The 22,954-nt window shown below is 36.4% G+C and overlaps 1 protein-coding gene across 2 annotated transcripts; it reads right to left on the reverse strand.

Annotated features, from left to right (window-relative positions):
* Positions 1 to 2,954: 2,954 nt before the first annotated feature.
* Tra2b (transformer 2 beta homolog) lies at positions 2,955 to 22,932 on the reverse strand. Of its 2 annotated transcripts, none has more exons than XM_077110446.1 (9): positions 22,736 to 22,932; positions 11,689 to 11,822; positions 10,528 to 10,690; positions 8,721 to 8,909; positions 7,153 to 7,268; positions 6,131 to 6,214; positions 4,693 to 4,752; positions 3,974 to 4,044; positions 2,955 to 3,365 (listed from the first exon to the last, which is right to left on the reverse strand). In XM_077110446.1, the coding sequence occupies exons 1-9, from the start codon at positions 22,769 to 22,771 to the stop codon at positions 3,355 to 3,357; spliced, it is 864 nt and encodes a 287-aa protein (XP_076966561.1). In that variant the 5' UTR covers positions 22,772 to 22,932; the 3' UTR covers positions 2,955 to 3,354. The 2 variants fall into 2 exon arrangements, with proteins under 2 accessions (XP_076966561.1, XP_076724908.1); XM_076868793.1 differs by having other exon boundaries at positions 3,974 to 4,047.
* Between the last annotated feature and the right edge of the window lie 22 nt (positions 22,933 to 22,954).

Here is a 22,954-nt window from a genome sequence, read left to right on the forward strand (position 1 = left end):
TTTCTTTAATATTCAATTTTTAGTTTTCGGCAGACACATCTTTGTATGTGGTGCTGAGGATTGAACCCAGACCGCATGCATGCCAGGCGAGCGTGCTACCGCTTGAGCCATATCCCCAGCCCCCTGAAGTGGCAATTTCTGTGTGTAGGTTGCTTAGGGAGAAAAGCAGATTGGGGATAGTAAGCAGATGCAGAATGTCATTACAGAACGCTATTCCAGAATGTTGTTTTGGCAGGGCTGAAGGGATGCAGTACCGGGGACTGAACTCAGGGGCAGTTGACCACAGAGCCACACCCCCAGCCCTATTTTGTATTAGATGGGGTCTCACTTTACTTGCTTTGCATCTCACTTGTTGAGGCTGGGCTTTGAACTTTGATCCTCCTGCCTCAGCTCCTGAGCTACTGGGATTACAGGTGCACCACCACAGCCTGCAGTTCAGAAGTTAACAAATCATACTACTGTTGGAGACAGGTTTGTAATACGAATTTGGAGCAACTAGATATTCAAACCACTCTATCCAACTTGATCAACTCTATAGTAAATCCATAGGGATCCCATATATCCTTGTATTCTGGGTGAAAAGGTTATTCACTCAATCTTTTAAACTTAACAGAAGAAGCCAATTGAGAAACTCAAAATTAGTAGAAATCTCTTTTTGGTGGCGGTGGTGGGGCAGTACTGGGGATTGAACCCAAGGGCTTGGAACCATTGAGCCACATCCACATCCCCATCCCTATTTCTTATGTTATTTGGAGTGCCTAGCTTTTTTGCTGAGGCTGGCTTTGAACTTGGGATCCTTCTGCCTCAGCTCCTGAGCAGCTGGGATAGGCATGTACCACTGCACCTAGCTAGTAGAAATGTATCAAAGGAATCCTATTACTTATTCTACCTGGACTGGAAGTACTTCCCAAAACTTTCAATAAATTCAAATGTTGAGATTTGCATGTAACATGTCACTATTACACTTGTAGCTGGGCATTATTTATGCCTAGTTCATGTGTATTTCTATGTGCAGATATACACCAGCATCACAAAATCTAAACCTCCAATATTCTGTAATCAGAACCACCAATTAAAACACCTTCAGGGCGAAAAATGTCACATGCTCACAAGATTTTGCCTTTAAGGAAGCAGGGTATGCAGATTTGGGGTATGGAGTGAGATAGCAAGTTGGTGTACTATAATGGGTAAATGCACTGGCTTTACAGGTTTGTCCAAGGTCAACAACTTTTAGTGTTATGATCCTGAAAAAAACAACTTAGACAGCCTTGATTTTGGTTTTTGATGTAATTCTTGCTCCTGGTGCAGGGTAGGCTCAAATTCACAAGTATCCCACCTCAGCATACTGAGTAATTGGGATTTTAGGCATGCACCACTGTGCCTGGCTCATTTTAAAACATGAACCTTCGGGGTGATATTGTAATTTAGTGTTAAGAGCACTTCATAGTATGTGTGAGGCACTGGGTTCAATTTTTAGCACCACATATAGATAAATAAGTTAAAGGTCCATCAACAACTAAAAAAATATTAAGAGAAAACGTGAACCTCTGAGTGTGGTGGAGCATGCTTATAATCTCAGTTAAGACTGAAGGCAGTTTCAGTAACTTAGTGAGACCCTGCCATAAAACTTAAGGGCCATAGTACAGTGCTCCTGGGCTCTTCAGTACAAAAACCAAAAATGAACCCTTCCATGCGACAGAGCCAAGAACAAAGTTGGAAGATAGGAGTGAAAATCCATCTTAAAAACAGATGGTATATATGGGACTTGTAATTATTATCAGATCAACCCCAAATACTTTTATAGGATACATCAATGAGACATGGTTTTTCCCAAGGATGCTGTATATCCTAGGCCAATTAATAGGCTGGGTAATTTCTTCTTGTCCTACCAACAACAAAAAACAAAAAAAAAGAAGAGCTGGATTGAGACCACCTAGGCCCAAATGCCACCTTAGCAGCCTTTTGATCTGTGTTACTTTACATCATGATTGTTAAGTGAAATTAATGCAAAACACATAAAAATAGCTGGGACATACTGAATTATATCTAAGTGCTATAAAAGCCAGTAGCATAACACCATTACCTATGACATTCTCAGAATTGGTTGTAAGAATAAATGTAAAAGAACTGATACCAAGGTATTCTAGGTAACCCTCAGGATGTGTGTGGAGGGTGGTAAAGTTATATAACTTCACCCCCAAATCTACTTATGCACTCTAAATGTACTTCTGAGGAACACAATGTTAAAGCAACAAAAAAAACAAAGTATAAATCTCAGCCCAAGAAGCATACTGCATCAGGGCCTAAACAACTAACCTAATTACCATAAGATCAAAAGAAAACCAACACTTCTTTGTAAACTGAGTTGCACCAATATTTTTGTCTCTTCATTTGCATTTATTTAACACAGTTCTCAAAACATTTGAGTGAAATTGGGCCTCCTTTGGTAAGCAAAGGACCTGAAAATATTTAAAAAATGAACAGGCAATGTCTTCAGTTCATCCATGACACAGGTGTAGTGTTCCTTTCTCTTACCCCACATTCTGAAGCACCCAGTTTTCTCATATAGTCTAAAAACTAGAACAAGAGTACATTTGTGGTGGAATGTATTGTTACTTGCTGATAACTAGTTGAAATACCATTATCCCCTTTTAACAGCTTTTTAAGAAACAGCCTTAAGGGATACAATGTGTAACTGTTCTTATTCCTCTGCTATGATACAGATTACATAAAGGCTGACAAATCCACATTTATAAGCATTAAGCGCTTGCTGTATTGAAAGATTTTTAGTTCTAATACTAGCAGTACAGAGTTACAGAGCATACTTTTAACATTTATTTGCAAGTATATTAAATATGGTTTATGTTTCATGGATTGGAGTAAAATGGGCAGTTTTGTCTTTAAATTTACTACTGACAAATTGGAATAGTTCTAAGCACTGATATGTTAGAAAGAAAAGTAAAAATCAAATTGTTTATTGTTGCTTTTTGCCATTTGGTAGCATTTTACACACAGGCTTCGATCTTCAGAATACCCTGGATTCAGTAGAAAAACCTTTTAAATGAAGTTTTGTACAATAGAAACTTCTCAGCAGTCAAAATTTGGACTGTAAAAAAATACATGCAAAACATACTTTTCTGAAAACACTTAACTTTGAACAAAGCACCGAACTACACAAATGCAGAATGAAAACAGCATTTCAACTCCACCAAAAGTAGTCATCATAAAAGGTGTAAAAGTCACCTAACTTCACTAGGCACTGTTCACTTTTTAAACATGAGACAATAAAAAATATTGTCCACAAACAATATCCCAGCTCTATGGCAGGTTTCAGAAAGTCTTCAACTTCATGCTTTAATAGCGACCTGGAAAGAAAATGAAAAATAAACAAGCTTTAATGCTAAGGGAGCAGTATTATCAAGCTTATTTGAATGCTAAGAACTTTATTAGACTATTCTACGATTAGGAAATTTCTAGCAGATTCCTTTTGTGGGAATAACAGACTTGTGTGTACAAAAAATAGAAATGAGATAACCGATGTTAAATACTAAGTATGAGAGATAAGAGCCTAAAAACCCGAACTGGGAGGGAAGGGATAAATGTTGGGGAATGATACTGGCCAACTTATGTTGTCATACTGCATACATGACCATGTAACAATGAATCCCATCATTAGGCACAGCAATGAGGTACCAATAAAAAAATGTGGAAAGCAAAAAAGCAGATGCAAGAACATATAAAGGACCCAATTCCAGTTGTCCAAAATTTGTAATAGTTCCCAAAGTAGAAAAAACAAAATGGTGACAGATTATGTTAGGCTTGTTTAACAAATAAATGGATCCTAACGTGGATATAATAGATATACAATGATAATACGTGGATCAACCCATTATTTGCAAAAAGATCACTCAACTAGCTGTAGATGCCAAGTCAGAACAAGTCATAATATTAAAATCAAAGATAAAAAACTTACGAGGTGAGTAGGATCGAGATCTGGAACGTGACCTGTATCCTCCACGACTGTAGTAAGGAGAAGGTGACCGCCTTCTGTAAACAAATGTCAAGGTTGTCTAAGTCTCTACAAATTACGATTATATGACAAAAACTAGAAGGACCTTACAAACCTTTAATTTTTTTCATTAGTTAGCCTTTAAAGGCTAAAATTTTCAGAATGAACACAATACTGGGCCCTAGTGTACTAGAATAAGCATCTCCTAAAAAGTATCAGGTCAAATACTCCTTGCTAATTTCCATCAATAAACAATGTGCTTAGTTTTGAATATAATGTTATAAAAATCCCTTACCATTAATTACTTTTATGGAATAACACCATAAACAAAATTTACTAGTGTTTCAAGTAGGTTGTACTTATTTAAAAAAGAAAACTGAGAAATTAAGAGTACAAGAACACAGCAGTCATAAGCAAATGACTACAAATCTGCATCCATATCCATGACTTAGTTGCTTCCCTCATTACTTATGAAATGACACCATCAATTACTTATTATAAGTCAAATTAACTTTTATGAACACTACAAAGCCCTTTTATTGTTATTTAAAGAGTATTTTAATAAACTAAAAGAAATCCAATTTTGTGATGCCACTTAAAACTACCTATATATCACTATCTATATAGCAAACATCTTTAATGTTTTCTGTTTTTGTCCAGATTTAAAATCTCTCCTGACACACCTGTAAATCTGATCCCTATCTTGAGCAGCTCTCCATCCACCTCCTCCTCCACCTCCTCCTCTGTGAAGACAGAAAAACAACATTTAGTTTTGTTAAGATAAACGAAAACGAAGTGTAGCAGTTCACACCTCTAATCTCAGTGTTTCAAGGGGCTGGGGCATGATGGCAAATTTATAAGGCCAGCCCCAGCAACTTAGGAGGGAATCCTCTCCCTCCCAAAAAAGAAAAAAGTGTGTTTGGGGTCAGGTATGGCTCCACAATCCCCAGTACCCCACAAAAAAACTCATGAATCTTGAGTGAAACTAGTTGGGGGTGGGGGCACAATACTGGAAATAGAATCCAGAAGTCACTGTGAGCTATATTCCTAGCTCTTTTTACTTTTTGAGTGAAGTTCTTGCTAAGTTCTCCTGGCTGGCCTTGAAATTTGAAATTCTGCCTCAGTCTTCTGAGTCACGAGGGATTACAGGTGTTTGGCACTGTGCCCAGTGAATACTAGTTTTGTATAATAGTCAATTTTGCCATCCTTTTTAGAAAATTGCACAGTGCTCTCTCTGGTGGCTAAAATGAGTATTAACACTACAGAACATTTCCAAGTAAATGCTACCAAGTGAATGAAAAATGAAGACTATAATCTTAAGTGTTATTTAATATATTTCTTGCTTAGAAAGAACAAATATTTTTTGAGTTTGTGTGGGTTAAATGTTGGCAATGTCAAAAGCATACTTAATAAACTCACTCCTACAGACAGCGATATATGAACAATTTCATCGATTTTTCTTTTTTGGGTAGTGGGGATTGAACTCAGGGATACTTTACCACTGAGCTAAATCCCAAGACAGGCCTCAATCTGTGAACTCTGCCATCTTCTGAATCACTGGGATTACAGGAATGTGCAAATGAATCTGGCTAGGACAACTTCCAATTTCTTAAAATTTATCAAAGTACCATGCAAAAAGATATCCATACCTCAAAGCCACAACAAACCCATCAAGGTTAACTGTTATAGTCCATATCTAATCATCACATAAATTTACATTTTTACTTGATAGCTAAACTACCCAACCACTGCCAAAATGAAAACACATGCCAACTTTCAGGGAATTCAGCTGATTCATACACAATGTTTAAAATAAAATTATTATTATTTTATTTATTATTTATTAACTTTTGGTAAAGCTCCCTTTAATATTTTAGAATAATCATTCAACAAAAATGCAAATACAGATACCAAATTAAAGACACATAATCCTAAAATTTGATTTAAACTCCATTTCTTTTTGGCACTGAGGTCAAAATCAAGACCTTGAGCTCGCAAGCGCTCTGACACTGAGATACGGCCCCAACAGTAAAGCCTTCACTAAAAACTATGCTTTGTGTTGCTTTAAATAATACCTTACAACTGAGACTCAGAAGGGTAATGGCCTTCCATATAACATACCTGTATGATCTGCTATAGTAGTCCCGATCATCATAGCCTCGATCATATCCTCTGTCATAATAATCCCGACGGCGTGAGCTGCCACTGTGAATAATACACCTTTTAAAAAATTCAAGTAGTCTTTTCTATCTTCCCAGATAAGACTTATGCTATTAAAAATCAGTACACATATATAGCAAAATACTATGCAGTGTTCTGGGTTTTTTAGTCAAGATCTACGTACACAACTGGATCTTTTTCTCCTGTACAAAAATAGTGATACCTACAATATGTAGGTCTTCTCTGATATTTTAACTGGAAATGAATTTTATTATAATCCTCACCAATATCTGCCTGACTTTCCCTTTTCTCATCCCTTGTAACAATATTTCACCTCTTTTGGTTAAGGAGGCTCACAGGTCCTAATCACTCATTTATTAAGCCAACTCATTGGACTGGAGTTATGGCTCAGTGGTAGAGCGCTTGCCTGGTATTTGTGAGGCACTGGGTTTGATCCTTAGCATCACATAAAAAAATGAACAAAATAAAGGTATTGTGTGTCCATCTACAACTAAAAAATACTTTATAAGGAAAAATAAGATTTTATTTTTCTGAGTAGGCTAAGGTTTAGCTGGTCAAGAGAATATGGCAACCATGGAACATAGTCATAATTCTCAGTTTTCTGTCAATATGGTACACAGATGGGGAGTCATGATAAGAAGTATTTTATACTTCAGTGCAGTAACTAAAGCCCATGCATTATATTCTGCAAAGAACATAAAATTGATTTTATCTACAACGGTTTGAGATTCCTATTATAGGAAATGATTCAAAGATGGCAAACAAAATTTGTGACACAAATAGAATGTTTCCATCACATACAATCTACCTAGTTTTAGCTTGTTAAGAGATAAGAAAAATTATTTACAAGGTCACAGGATTTTATGTAGGTGTCACTTCATCTCAAGTGTTTTCAGGAAGAAATTAACAAACTTCACTGTCAATCACTTTATCTTCAAAGAAAACCTACAAAGTAAACTTACTAGGTTGGTCTCCCCATGTAAATTCCTGGTGTTGGGGTATGTGGTCTTTTTGTTATAGAGAAATCAACTCTGATTCTACGTCCATCAAGCTCCATTCCATTGGCACGTTCTTTAGCCTTCAAAAGATAAAGATAAATAAATTGGTGTATGCATTTTAGACAAAAATACTAAATTATCCTATAGCTTTAAAAATAATAACCTAGTGGACGCTTTCAGTTAGTGTCATCAAACATTTAACATAGGCTAGAACATGAAATCTTAAACTTAAAAATGAGTCATTTCATTTGGGAAAGCTGGTCGTAGAAACTTTTACAATTTAACAATATTTCTAGCTCTAAAGTGATGCATGGTTGATAAACTACATAGTATCTGAGAGCCAAATATGGCCAGTTGCCTGACGCCTAATGATCCATAAACTAACAATCTAAGTGGCTAGGAATAATAAAACTTAACAAATGAAATCCATAAATGATTGAACACAGTGCCACTTTCCTTTACATATGGATGTTTTTGGTTGTAAAAGCAGAACCGAGATCCTATGATTTTACAAAGTTTTATTCACATATCCTCCTATCCACAGTATACACCAACTGAAAAACTCTGCATTTAAAAACAAAAATACCCCATTTCAAAGTCTTGGAAGTTTGATAATTTGAGGAAACAGCCTTTAACCTGAACAGAATTTAAGTTTCTAGTTCCGATGTTACTACTTTATATTTAGCACAGATTTTCAAGACAGTGTTCATATAGCTGTAGCAAGTGAATCAGAAAATTCAGAAGCCTACTACACTGTCAGTGAGCTTGGGCCAAATTGTGTAACTTTTAGCACCTACAACTAAAACAATAAAAAACATTTAACCAGTAGGTACTTGTATTGCTTCTGATTTTCTTGTTCCTTCCCCCTTAAGATGATGTCACAGCTACCACACCTTTTAATCTAAAGTCTGAAATGCAAATGCTATTTGAATTTCACACATGAAAGTTCCACTACATCCTGCCTCAAGTCAAATCAAAATCCAAATAAATCATTCACTTGCCAATATTTTTAAAAATTAAAACATTGTTATAACCATCGTTTCAGATTATTTTCCACCTTAGAAAACAGCTCAATGTAAACACTGATATTCTAAATCCCAGAATTATTAATATTCCTATATTTTACTTATACATGCCAAAACAGTAATATGCATTTACAGAAATTACAGTGACATGTTGCAATCATCTCAAAATTATATGGAAAGAACAGATTTGCAGCACAGCTAGCCATAGCTGAGAACTATTCAAACTAGGTGATAGAACCAAATGTCTTAAATCATTTTTCTGTTAATCCACATGGATTTGAAATTTCCCCACAATGCAAGGTTGAAAAAAGAATTCAAGGTATAATTTGATATCTGAGGCTAGAAGGATTTACCTAAAACTGTAGTTACTTATCTCCTATTTATACCATAAATAGCAAAAACTGTCCTTGTCTAAGCACTTGTCCATTAGTACTTGGGAGTTAAAAAAAAAAAAACAGAAATCCTTTTTTTTTTTTTTTTTAAATACAAAGGTAAATGTTTACTTACTTCCTTGGCATCATCTACATTTTCAAAATACACAAAGGCAAATCCTCTTGAACGCCTAGACTGCTGGTCATATACAATAGACACATCAGCAATGGGGCCATATTTAGAGAATACTTCTCTCAGATCTCTTTCTGTGGTATATAAGCTCAACCCAAATACTCCAAGACAACAGTTGGGGTCAGGATTTGCCTAGAAATAGAAAAAAGGGTATTAAACTTTGAAAACCTGTTTTGAAAACCTGTTTAGAGAGAAATAATGTGAAGGAACCCATAAGATATATAATTAGACCAAATATCATTTAAAAATTACAAAGCACTGCAAATATTTTAAAGAATGGGCACAAAGACCACAGAAGAACTTGTTGAGACCCTGTTTCAAAAGGGAGGAAAAAAGAAAAAAAAACCAGGGCTGTAACTTAGAGGTAATGCAACCTGGATTTAATTCTCTGTAACAAAAACCAAGAAAATAAAAAAATTCAAGCTTTCACAAGAACACACATACCCAATGCTATAGTTATCACTTTGTCCATAGGCATTATTTCTATTGGTCCTGCCCAGATACTAAAGTTGGATGTTCAAATTGCTAGCACATATTGCTCCTACGATGAAAAACTGTTTGCACATAACCTTCTTGTATACTTTAAAGCATCACTACAAGGGCTGGGGCTCAATTCCCAGCACCAAAAACAGTATCAAAAAACACCACTATATTTCTTAATTGCCTATTTAAATGTAAATGTCATGATGAAAAAATGGCACTAAAAAAAAATTAGAAGTCAGCCCTCATTCATTGGTAGGTAAAAATTACAACTGTAGGGGTGGTTTGTGGCTCAGTGGTAGAGTGCTTGCCTCACAAGTGTTAAGCACTGGGCTCAATCCTCAACACCACAAAAAAAATAAAGTTTTGTGTTCAACTTAAAAAGTTTTTTTTAAAATTATACCTGTACTAAAACAGACTTTTCTACTATTATACCTTAAACAATTTGGTTATATACCTATGAAAAAACTTGACTTACAAAACAGACACTAACAGTAATTATATGAATATGGTCTCAGCTGCTTTCAGATAGCTGAGTAATGGTGGGGGTAGCATATGCAGTGTAAACATGCTGTACAAAGGGACGGCTCACGCCTTGCCTAGGAAACAGCACAGCACCTGATTTCATCATACTAGTGATGGAGTGGAAAGTTACCATTATGTCCAGACTTTCCATGTAGTATTTTCTGGATATTAATTAATTTTCTGAAAAAATCAGCAAATAAATGCAACCCAAGAGGATGTATACCAAACCATTTTTAACATGTATTAAGCAGTCTGCATTGATACAACAAAAAGACCATATTACTAACTTTCCAGTTTCCACAATAAAGTTACCAGGTTTCACTTTTATATATCACAATTGACTAGGGAAACTACATTCCACTTTAAAACAAACTCCTTATACCAAAAATAAGTTTAAAAATCAAATGAAAAAACTTAGAACACCTTTTAAAATTTATAAACTACGCCCCAGAATTATGAGTAACATTAGTATCAAGCTGTATGTTATACTACTAATAGCTCCACTGTCCATGTTAGTTTTTTATTGGGCAGGGGTAAGGTATTGGGGACTGAACCCAAGAGTACTTTTACTAGAGTACTTCTTTTTATTGAGACAAGTTGGCCTTAAACCAGGGGATCCTTCAGCCTCATCACAAAGTCACTGGGATTATAATAGGCAGGTGTCACAGGCCAGTTCTAGGTTGGGGGAGGGAATGAGATGGGATTAAATTTAGGCAGTACTGCTTAAAAAAGTTTTTCATCTTACCCGATTGCCAACATGGCGCCTTCGAGTAGACATGGGAGAATGACTGTGGCTGTGTCGTCTGCGATAATCTCTACTGTAAGACCTGCTACGGGAACGTCTATGGGAGCGGGACCGGGACCGGGACCTTGTATAATGCCTCCGAGAGCTTCTTCTGGATCTAGACCTGTTAAGACAAAGGCCTAAAGGTTATAATAAATAACTGAAATAGATATGAGTTTCAATGCTTTTCTTACTAGAGGTTAAATTCCCAAAGAGGGATACAATCTAGATATGTTAACATGATCACCAATTTAAGCGGAGTCCATTTTTTCTTCTTTCTACTCATTTCAACTTTGCTAGAAGTATTTTCAAAACCACAAGCTATACCAACATTTCTTCAAATTAACAAAAGGTGAAATCAAATTTATACTCATCTTCTGAAAAATCAAGGCATGCAGCACTTTACTAGCTTAGTTTATGCACAACTTTTGCTTTTAATACCACTCTATTTCTGTCTCCCACTATTCATTTTAACACAATTATAAAATCACCACCACAGGCAGTTTTTTCACCAGTAGTTTTATTTTTGAAAAGATCAATAAGTGGCTCTAGACTAGCATTACCACATGATCCAGGATACATTTGAGAGAAGAGGTGCTGTTAATTATGCCTGAAGAGGCATTAATAACCTGCGACTGTTCCAAGCACAGCAGGATGCACAGCCTTCTCTTAACACACACACAAAAAAGCTCCCAAACCCCTGCAACACTGTGGTAAGTTTTTTAATCCACACCGGACTACACCTATTTAAAAGAACTGCAATTAATGAAAACTAATGTTTTAATATTTGCCAAACTAACGAACAGTTTGCTTATAGTGAATCCTCACAACTTCAAAAACTAATATAACTTGCCTTTTATAGATAATAAGCTAAAGTTGAAAAGGTTAAGTTAAGTAATCTGCCCAAGCCAGCAAAAATAGAGGTAAGATTTGAACCCTGACTCCAAAAGCCCAGGCTCTTAACCACTTCAAGTCTCTTCCACAACTTAGGTTTGTTTCTAGTACCAATATTAAATAAGCCAACAAAAGATCTAACCCTCTCTATCTTCCTAGTATAACAAAGCACACACCAATTTCAGAGCTAAGAGAAACAGAAGAAAATCTCAAGATTGTCTTTCTTACCTAGATTCAGATCTGGACCTGGACTTTGATCTGGAACGCCTGGAATCTTCCTTGGAGCGAGACCTTGCAGGGGTATGCCTTGCAGATTTCCCCGATCCGTGAGCACTTCCACTTCTGGAAGCAGAACGGGATTCCTACACGTAGATGTCAAAAGTTTAATTTGTATACTTTCTGGGCAACTTCAAAAACAAACAAGCTGCTGTGAGGTAAATGGTGAGGGAGAGCAATCCTCTTCCAAAGATAAGAAAACATAGGTAAGGGCAAGAATTGCATATACCTGGTATAATAGTTTCATTCCTCCAACTGACATAAGTCAATTAATTTGTCCTTTCTTCCACCTTTCTGGAGCAGGGATAAGAGTTACCTGATCCCACTCCCTGAAGAAAGGGTGGTTAAGGGAACTGTCCAAGGATTGTATTTTGGGAATGTTACTCCATAAAGACCAGGGTGAGAAAGAATCTTATTAACTATGAAATCCATAACTTATAAGTTAAGTTACAATCAATTTAAAAACCCTACAAAAATTGCAAAACTTAACTTTTAGAATGCTTTTGATAGTTTTCATAAGACTTCAAATTTTCAAGAGTTGTATTTATTGTTGAATGCGGAAAGAGACAAGGACAATGATTCCATTTAAGTCCTAAAGGTGGAAACCTAGTGGAAAGCAAGAACCAGCCACACAGACATTAAATTCTTTAAGACCGTAGGTTCATCTAATGATGGGAGGCTCCTAAGAAATTCAATGTAATCAGATGGAGCTATAGTAGAAAGGCAATGGTCTGTTAAGACCTAGATTTCTCAGCTACATGGAGACAGGACAGGGTAAACTTGTAAGAAACTGAGAATAAGTAAACTAGAAATGTTATATAAAAAATAATATTAAAACCAAGACAGATTAAATCATCAACTACTAATCTAGGGTCCAGGAAGGAAAGGTGATCAAGAACTACAAGCAAAAACTGAAGTCTAGAAATCTGTGTACTCTGAGCTTTCTCAATCAAAATTCAAGTAGCTGGCAGGCGAGTAGTACAAAAAAGATATCAAAAAGAAACCAGCAAAGGATAATGTCTCAATAGGATATTTAATTCAATGAGTTAAGGACACTACAGCAGAAAAGGCATGTGCAATATAGCAAGTAACAGAATTAGGGAAAAGTTCTGCAAATGGTACCAAGAAGAGACTCCAAGTCTTTGATAACTAAGCTCTCACCAAGCAAGACAGCATTTATTGTAGTTTTTCCAACTTAAGACATAGAAATCCAAAATGAAACTCTACCTGAGACACAGCACAAATGGCCAGGTTGAAAATGAAGCAATTTTACAGTATTAAGTCACTGTAAAGTCTGAATCCAAATATAAGTTATCACAAGAGATCGCCCCTCTGCCAAACTTCAGAATATTCTGGCATCTCTAAAAGGCTTTAATTACAGTTTAAAAACCTTTTAGAATACAAACTTTTTTTTACAGGATAGGGGAAAACACTCAGAAGATCCTTTCTATGATGCCTTGGGGGAGGGGGGGACCAGGGGGGCAAGGGGTGTAGATAGCACCAAACAGATAGGCTTTCCTGTCTACCAATCCTCCTCTTCAATAAATGACTGCAAAGACAAGAAAAAAGAACCTCAGATTGTTGAGAAATATAGATACCCTCAATGGAAGGAATGGTTTAAAGATGTATTGCTACACTGGAAACCCCAATTTACAAGCCCTTAAATTTCTCTATTCAATGTTCCAATAAACATTTAGAAAGACACTTTACTCTCAATACGCCTCAAAAATGTGAGTGCAAATTTTACCATCTTCACTACAAGCAAAAGCTAATCTAGAAGAGAAGATGAATGAGGAACAAGTTATCTAAATGTTTCTATTCCAGTGCTAGAAATATAACTTAATGGAATAATTATAAGCTTTTAATAGAAACCAAATAGAACTACTTGCTCATGAAGGAGAGCAGAACACCAATGCCTTATAGTTAACAGTTAAAATCTCTAATGTTATAGCTAAAAAATTTTTAACACTGGAACTTGAATATAAAGGAAGATCAGGTATAGAGAGGCAAGAACCCTTTTCACAAATTTCTTGGCTTCAATCAACAGAAAAGCTTTATTCCAAGCTGAGATGCTTTAGTCTGTCTCACAAGGACTAGTCTAGGAAATAAGTCTTACTGAGGTTTATTCATGAAATCAGAGCAGACCAAGAGCCAGACAACAGTGTATTTATAAAATCAGAATTCACTCAGCCTCAGAATCTAACAGGCTATGCAAAATTTCATAATAATTTCTTATACCAAGAATAAGGGGAATACCCTGTCTAGTGCCATCTGGTTAACACCTAAATAGTACCTCTATTTTCTTTCCTATGAGGGATATTTTCTTGGAAATATTAAAGCCTTCTACAGTGATGCTGCCACTTAGCTGGTTGGGAAGATATATGTAAGGAATTTAGTTTGCTTAAAAGAAATGAGACCTAAAAGATTAGCCAAATCCAAAGCATAAATTAAGTCTTAATACATAGGCAAATCTATAAAACCAGTTGGGGAAAAGCCCCTACACAGGATACTTCAAATTCCACACCCAGGGCAGACAAAGTTATAGGTGTCAATACATTAAAACCCTACCAAAAAGAACTGCTAAGGACACATGCCTTTAGCATCAACACAATAAAGCCAAAAATTCCCTGAAAAATGCTCAGAGAATCCTGGTTCTTATTGATTGGCTCTTAGCCATACATTAATATACAACCTACAAGGAATACAAATTAAAAAATAATAATTTAAAAAATAAGCCTTCCAACAAAATATCATGACATCTCCCTATTGAGAACAGTGATAATCTCAGAATTTGAAAGAGATGATAAAAGCAGAAATAACCATCCAATCCCTATATTATTCAAAAAACTAGATGCAGTATATTAGAACAAGAGCTCATAAACAGAGGTATCCACTAAACCTCTTTAATATTTCAAAATACAGGGCCCTAGCCTGGAATCTATTGAATAAGTCTGGAGTTGGGCACCCACTCATTAACTTAAAATCAAAGTACACTTGAGTATGATGCTACATTAGTCTGACTCAATTTCAGAAGTTATAAGCTTTCTATTTGATCCCCCCGCCCTCCTTGAACCATGTTTCTATCCATCCCTAACATTTATCAACATTCCTGATTATTTTTATCTTCCCTATACTGCTGTCCCAGGACAAAGGCCTGTAACTTCCCTTGTCTCCCCAATGGCCCAGGGAGGAGCCACCCTAATACCCAAAGATGACTTGGCCAAGAAGGAATGGATATGACGATCCACCAGCATTCAGCATCAACATTTTTACCTTAAGTCTTTCCAGTTTGGGCCACATAATTAAATTTCATACTGGTTCCGATAGATTACGTGGCTAAAAAGCCCTTTTCTCTAGACCTTTCAGGTCTCTTGATCAAAGAACCCAAGGGCTTGAACAGAAATATTCATAATTTTTACCTCTGCTATGTGCAAAATCAGCATTATTCATGTCGTTATACTGGTTTATTTACAGCAAGAAGTTTTACAAAGCAACAATTAAGGCAAAATGAATACAAAAACTCTTTATAAATGGGAATATTTCTCTTCTGTTTACAAATAAAAAGTACAACTTTCACACTGTGATAATAGGCCCCAACTATCAAAAAATGGATCCTGTAAGTTTCAGGGGTAAATTACTTTCTCCAAGAGCTTTAAGACCTACACCTGAGATAAAGTTTTAAAGCTGCCTTCAGTTTACCCCCCCTCAAAAAAAGAAAAGTGTATTAAGATGATACCCTTGGCATTCTAAATTGGGTAGAAGACAATTGTTGGGTGGTTACTAATTATTTTGATATGTGTACTTGTCCCATCCAACCAGGGGCAACAACATCACACCATCATCTTACTCTTCTTGGCTACAATGAAACACAGAGAAAAGACAGAACTTTGAGTTGGTTTCCTCAGGAAGTGATAGGGATAGCAGTCTAGAAAAAAACTATTTTAGAATCTGTCTTTAATAATATAATAGCTAAACATTGATAACAGAAAATGGAACAAAGCACCTATTACTACTATTACATTTTGAATTAGCTATCCTGTTTCACTTGTATGACCCACCTCTTCCAAGGAAAGGAATTGTATTTTAGCAGAAACCTTAGTCATTTGGCTGGAACAAGCATTAAACAAAATTTGAAGAATCGTTCCTATTTGGCACATATGCATCTGAATATTAGGGCCTAAATGGTTGCAGCTTTCCACTAACACCATTTGGGAAAAAACTAATGCTTTCATTCCAAAATTTAACTATCCTGGTTCAATGCTTTGCTTGGATTTTGGGGGTTTGGCTTCATAACCATCCTGGTGACATTCTTTTGAAAACTTCCAACAGAAAAACATTATAATCATATATTATTTAGTACTGAAGGAGAAAGGTCAGTGCATTAAGAGTTGGGAGGATGGAGGTGGCATATACCACCAGCAGTTCCAACTCGGAAGGTACTCACTCATGTCCCAGAACAAGCTTAGTTAGATGAAAAATCTAAGGGACAACAGGAGGCCAACTGTTACCCATGCTGGAGAGCTTATCACTGCCTGGTATTTGACTACAAAGGGTTATTTTTAAAGAATTGCATTTCAATCATTTGACTAAGCAGTTAAAATTAGAATTACCTAATTTATACGTTTCCCTTGGAAGGCACTTCGTTACCCTGTATATATTTTCTTCTATTAAACAAATAATGCATGCATGTTTAGCAAAATATACAGGGACACATAAACAGACTAGTAATTACTTAGCGTAGTGCTTTCTGATTCCAGATTACTTCTTATCTTAACTTCATTTTTATTTCTTTTCTTCATTCTTCCGTTTCAAATTCTGACTTCTTTCATCTTCCCCACTTCACACAAATTGCTCAATATTCTACAAGTGGGACTTCTGGTCTGATAATTAGCATGCATTCTTTCTTTTATTTTTTCAAATTTCAGCTTCACTTATTCCTGAGCTTCAAATACTCATTTATAAAACTTGTCAAATGACGACTTCCGCATTTTCCTTCTTCAACATTAACCTTAATAGAAAAAGAACAGGATGAAGAATATTTTAAAACTCCGGGATAAAATCCAGTGCCAAAACTGAAACTAGAAAAAAAAAAATCCCTTGTCTTTTTGGATTAAAAAAAAAAAAAAAACTAGAATATGCAGTTCAAAAATCAGAAACTACAGTTTTCTGTTGTTTCTAGTATATGATAATCTCATGTCTACTCCAAATAGACTTATCATGCGTTTTAAGTTGAATGTGAAGTGCGCCACTGAACATTTACTGTTCATTTAACATTTTAGAACTGTTAATTACATTTCACACTTCTTAAGATTGTATTCATCAAGAGAAAATCTTAAGTGTCAAAAGCACATCTCTAGTCAAAAAGTGACACATTAATACAAAAGTGCAAGAAAGGAAAGCACGGACAATTCATTTGTACAATGATGACAAAGGCTCAGGGTTGAAGAGGTTTACAATATTGTGACTTGTCTAAATAGGATAAAGAAACATCTTATGTCACACATTTTTGTACTGTATATTTTAAAGAGCACTGTTAGACAATGTCAGGGAACCTGACAATTTGGAACTATAGTGTTCAACCCACCCCTGGGAAAGCTGCTCTATTGAAGTTTTATAGTATGAATGGTGTAATTACTAAATTTAGAACTAAAATCAGCAAAAATTAAGTCAACCTACTACTATATGCCAGTAGCTATGAAGGAAAAGAGCAAACCTGAGTCCAACAGTAGTATTTTCAAAGATTTTTCTGGTAATGTTTTCCCCTTGATGAACAAAGTATTAAAGTTTGGAAATCACAGGGAGCAAAATTCTACTTTATAAGGTGGCAATATAGAAAACTATAGCTCACCTCCACAGATAATGATTTAAAAGACTCAACTTAGCAGATTAGTGTAAACAAAATACTAATACTGCCTGCATGAAACATTCTGCATTATCATATAATCTTTCATTTAATGCCATTTATTTCCTCTCCTATATTTTCCTTTCGGAAAAAAAGTTCTTAAAAAAAAAATCATTAGGTAAGTCTTTACACCTATCTGGGTATAAAGACAACCATGGCTATCCTGGGAAGTATTTTCTAAAAAGGTAAAAACAATTTCCAGTCTAGTTTTATAGTCAATTATTGTTTATTTAATCTGGGAAAAGACTTAAATAGCTTTTTATTTAAGGGAATCATACTAATTGGTTTTCTTTTAATATCCATCACTAAAATGTAATGGGAAATGTTTGCTGGTAACACAAATGTAATCGTGGAATCAGAATGCCCAAGCAGGTTTCCTTAGGGCCTCCTAAAGATTATGTACAGATACAGGGCTTAGATGCTGAAAATACTGGAACAGAGGCCAAAGATCTAGGTAACACAACTGTTTACAACACGGGGACACCTGGCTCTTATTTCATTACCCCTTTCCAATTTTCCTCCTTCTATATTTTAAGAAACCAGACTAAAATATTATGCTTATTTCAACTCAGTTTCTAAGTTCAAGTGGCCACTTTATAAGCCTCCGGAGAGAAACAATTAGGCTTATGTTATATATTTGGTTAAGAGACCCTACTTAGAAAATAAACTTGTCCCATCAGCAATACAATTTGTTACAAAGTTTCTAGAGACTACAAACTGGAGTCCATTTAACATTACACATGCACAAACTCAGCAAGCTGACAAGGTTATATTTTACAATATTTTAATAACTGGAAAGGGCAATGGCAAAGAAAATCTAGGATCTTGCTAAAAAAATAAAAATAAAGACTTGCCTGAATCTTTTAGAAAATTTCTTGCAAAAACAGACAACCCTTAAATTTACATTCATTAAAGTACATTCAGCACAAGCAAATACAAGTATGCTTTTTGTTGTTTTATCTACAAGCACAAAAACTTTAATGCAAAAGAGCCTCATCCAAGCTGCAGTATGTGACAATTTAGACTGACAAAAATAACAATCTGAAAGTAATTAACCTCCAAAACCCAATTCAAAGCAAAGATTTTTGGGGACATTGAAGACTACAGTTTGCTATGATGATTTTTTTTTTTTTGCCTTACAGTTTAAACTAATAAAAATTGATAGCTAATTCTATGATATACCCAGAATACTAACCTGGGTAAACACTTAAAATTCCTGAACATCAATTACCATACTTTGTAAGAAAATAATAGTTATGCATAAGCTCTTGCCAACATTTACAAATTATTTCTAAGGCTCAGATGTACACAACTGTAGTTCTCTCCTTGTCTTGGGTAAAATATGAACAACTATAAAAGCATTAATGTTTAGGTTTGGGGTCTCAATAAAGGGGAAATGCTGTATAAACAAAGCAAATACCATTAAAATTTCTCTCATCATCTGAATTCCTCTTCACTTTTCACAAAACCAGCAGTACTTACCTTGTAAAATCACTTGTAATTTCAGTTTGAAAATGCCACCTTCTAGATCCAGACATTATTCACTCTATTAAAAACATTCTTATTTAAACCAAGGGAAAAGATTTCAACCTGGTTTCAACAGACATATCTAACCAGTCACAGTGATACAAAACAATGCAAACTATTTCCTCACACTTATTTTTAATTCAATCTTTTTTTAAAAAAATTTTTTTTAGGACACAATACCTTTATATTATTTGTTTTTATGTGGTGCTGAGGACTGAACCCAGGGTCTCACATGCACTAGGTCACAACCCCACCCCTTAATTAAACCTTTAGTAAAAGGAGTTTGGTGTGAGGACTTTAGACTAAAGAGTCTTCAGGAGATGTTTCAGTTTTGAAAATTAAAATTTAGAGCAACAGGTTAAAAATAAAGAACAAATATATTCCAAGATTAAACAGAAAAACTGTAGAATTTGAAAGGCAATGTGATGGGATAGAATCCAAACTATTCATCTCTTCACAGAATAAGTGGCTGTCTCAAATACATTGCTTCTACAAAGTTAATATTCCATCAAATTATTTGTTGGGCCAAAACATTAAAGAGACTGGTGTGGCAAAAACTTAAAATACCCAGTCTACAAATAGAATACACTCCTTAGTTTCTGTATCCTTGATGTAAAGTTTCAAACTAGCCAAAATCCCAAAGAGGGGTGAATATTATAGTGTGTTGCTACCAAACATGCAAACATGACACTGTGATCATTTCTAGATTTTAAACTCACACCTCTAAACTTAATAACATCTCAAGTGTTCTTATATTCAGAATTATGAAGGGATGTAAATGTTAGGCTTGCCTTTTTGAAAATGTAAGCCATTTTTAAGAAATTCTGGAAGAAACTTATCTGGAGATGAAAACAAGATTTTACTTTTTCATATGGTCTGGCCAGATCAGAGGTCACATGATTTCATTATAAAGCCACTTTTGAGATGCATTAAAAAAATTTCCACAGTAAAGTAGGGATATGGGATACATTGATCCACAGTTCTAAGCGTAAATACATTCACCTATTCAATATCTGTGACCAAATGGGAGAATAATTTACTCCAAACACAAACCTTAAATCTTTAGGAAAAGAAGAGCTTCTAAAGTCTAAAGGGGGTGGAGGAAAAACAGTACTAGGGAGGTTGGGGTGTTGAACATAGGAGTGGCTGGATGAGACAAAAAAGAGAAAAGATTCCAGCTGATTTGAAGAGATTGGTGTTATTTACATTAGTTTACAATGTTTAACAGCCAAAACCAGAGGTCAATGAAAAAATGAGGCCATTTTCCTCCCAGGCTTCAGAGATGTCATTTATACTGAACATATCTCCAAGATTAACCCTGAACAACATGTTTTTCACTGCTCTCACTTCCAAAAGGAAAGGCTAGTCAATCAGACTTGACCACTATTGCTTTGCATCACACAAGTAGGTATATACTACACACAAGCCTGCTGACTGGGGCTTGAACAATCAAGTATTACTTTTATATTATGCCATTGAATTTTATAGTTTTGCTAAGCTTATCTTGGCGCTCCAAATGTGTTCCAGGCTTCCAATCATTTAAAGGTTCTAATTGGAAAGGAAACACAAACATACAACAATGTGGAAGTATTTTTTTTAATTTCAAAACTTAGAAAATCTATTTTAAAAAGCTAAGGCTCTTATGTAAAAGAAGCACCAATTAACACAACCTTTTTCTCCCCTTTCTTCACTATCAAATACCCATTCGGGTTTGTGAGAAACACCAGAAAGTAAAACTTTCAAATTAGGAGGCACAGTTTCATTTGAGCCGGTTCCGTTTCAAACTGGGACTGACTTCTTCCTTCAATCATTTCCTTCTCCATATATTTACTAGTTAGTTCTTTGAACAATTTTTCCCACCTCAGGAGGACGCTATATTTAACTTCTTCAAATATTTTCAAGTGGGAACTCTCATCAGAAATAAATCATTTGGTACTCCCTGAAGAGTACAAAGTATCCAGTAATTGGTGTTAATAACTTAACACTTTAAAATCATTTGCTCTTCAGGCCAAGCACCAGCAAGAGTATATCCAAACAATGTATTCTGGTTGGCAGCAACCAGACATAGTCACAAGCCACACTGACGACTTGTGGGTTTAAATCAAACTTTCTTAGCCCAAGGAAGAGTTTTAAAACAAAAACGCCCTGATGACGTTAGTCAACAATGTTTTGGGGAAACATCAAAATCTAAAAACCTAATATTTATTTGTCTATATGTATAAGCAAGGTCTCATTAGTTCAAACCAAATTAATCAGATTTGGTTTCAAGTTCACTGTCATACAGTTCTTCTCTAAAAATACTTTCTACTAAACCACCTAAGAAAATCTTTTAAATGTTAAGAGTTTAATAAGATGTTTAAATAGGATTTACTTGACCAATGGTATTCAGACTTTAAGGCAGCTTTACAAGAAAAAAAATTTAACAGTAACGAAGTGTACTAAAAAAAAAATACCAACTCATAACCAACCAACAAAAAAAGCCTGCTCAACTTATTCCTGTAAGTCTCGAAAGATGATTTCTATAATACTTATTACCTTTCTTTCAACAAGTTTTCCTTAAGCTCCAAACATTTTAGCAAGCCCCCCCTCCTTTACCGCCATTCGGTGCTTTCCGAATCTCACATCCAAAGCCCCACAGCTAAGCGATGCTGTTTAAGCTTAGAAACCATCTCATTCTCCTAATCTAGGAACGTAATCAACGCCCACCTTTAGGAGGTGTAAACAAAGAGTACCAACACGTGGTGGTTCTCGGGATCGGAACGTCCCAAAACAAAGGAAACAACGGCGCCATAAATTGTTGCCCGCCAATTTCTCCTTCACAATCCCAGGGAAAAAAAAATCTCCATAAAACAATCTTGGCGAGCTTAAGGTTCCGTTTACTAGGACACCGACGACGGTTTTTTTCCGGAACGCCCCTTCGATACAAGAGCGGCATTCCTTTTAGGCCAAACACAAAGCCCGCACGCCATCCGCCCAAAACTAACGGGCCCAGCATTTATGTCAGATTGTTTCCAGCTTAAACGAGGCCAAGTACACCCTAGATACTGTTCCTTCCACTGCCATAAAAAAAGGCCTTCGCTGACCTAAACACTGGGCTAAAGGCCCTCAAAACGTCTCCCCGCGCCCCACGCGGCTCTCTGAGGCGCGGCCCGCGGCAGGCCTTGCCAGCTTCGGAGCGCCGCTCCTCCGCCATTTTGTGCCGCTGGCTGCGCGCCCGGACCGCCAGCCCAAGATGGCTGCGGCGAGGCTTCGCAGGGAGCAACGGCGAAATAGGATACCGCTCCCCTCCCCCAACACCGAGGGGACACCGCGGCCATTTTTAATCTCTCCCCCCTCCTTATAACGGAAAAAACGGCCGTCTTGGGAACGAAACCGCATAACCCATTGGTGGCTTCCTTTTCGACCAAAGACACGTATATACAAAGGCTTTTTAAACGTTGTCACCTATCCCTCCTGGCTTCAGACTTCGGGGCCTAATACGCCTCCGACTCCAGGCCGAGGCCGATGGGCCTAGAAAGAGATGCAAGAAGCTGGGACCACAGAGCCACCCCCTACACCACCTATACGTACCCGCTCGCCGTAATTCTGCTCGCCGCTGTCGCTCATGACTCCTAGCTGACGTCGCTGCTCGCTGGGCTTCAGTCGAAGCTGCCAACCTCTTGCGCCTTCTCGATAGAGGCTCCGCCGCAGCCTCGCAGGACGCACGGGTTGCCGAGCCGCTCAGAGCCGACACGCTCCGTACCACCTCCGCTCGGGCTCTAGCTCTGCCGGACGTGACGCGGCACTCCT

The sequence above is a fragment of the Callospermophilus lateralis genome, chromosome 10 (genome assembly GCF_048772815.1).
Source record: "Callospermophilus lateralis isolate mCalLat2 chromosome 10, mCalLat2.hap1, whole genome shotgun sequence".
NCBI classification, from domain to species: domain Eukaryota; kingdom Metazoa; phylum Chordata; class Mammalia; order Rodentia; family Sciuridae; genus Callospermophilus; species Callospermophilus lateralis.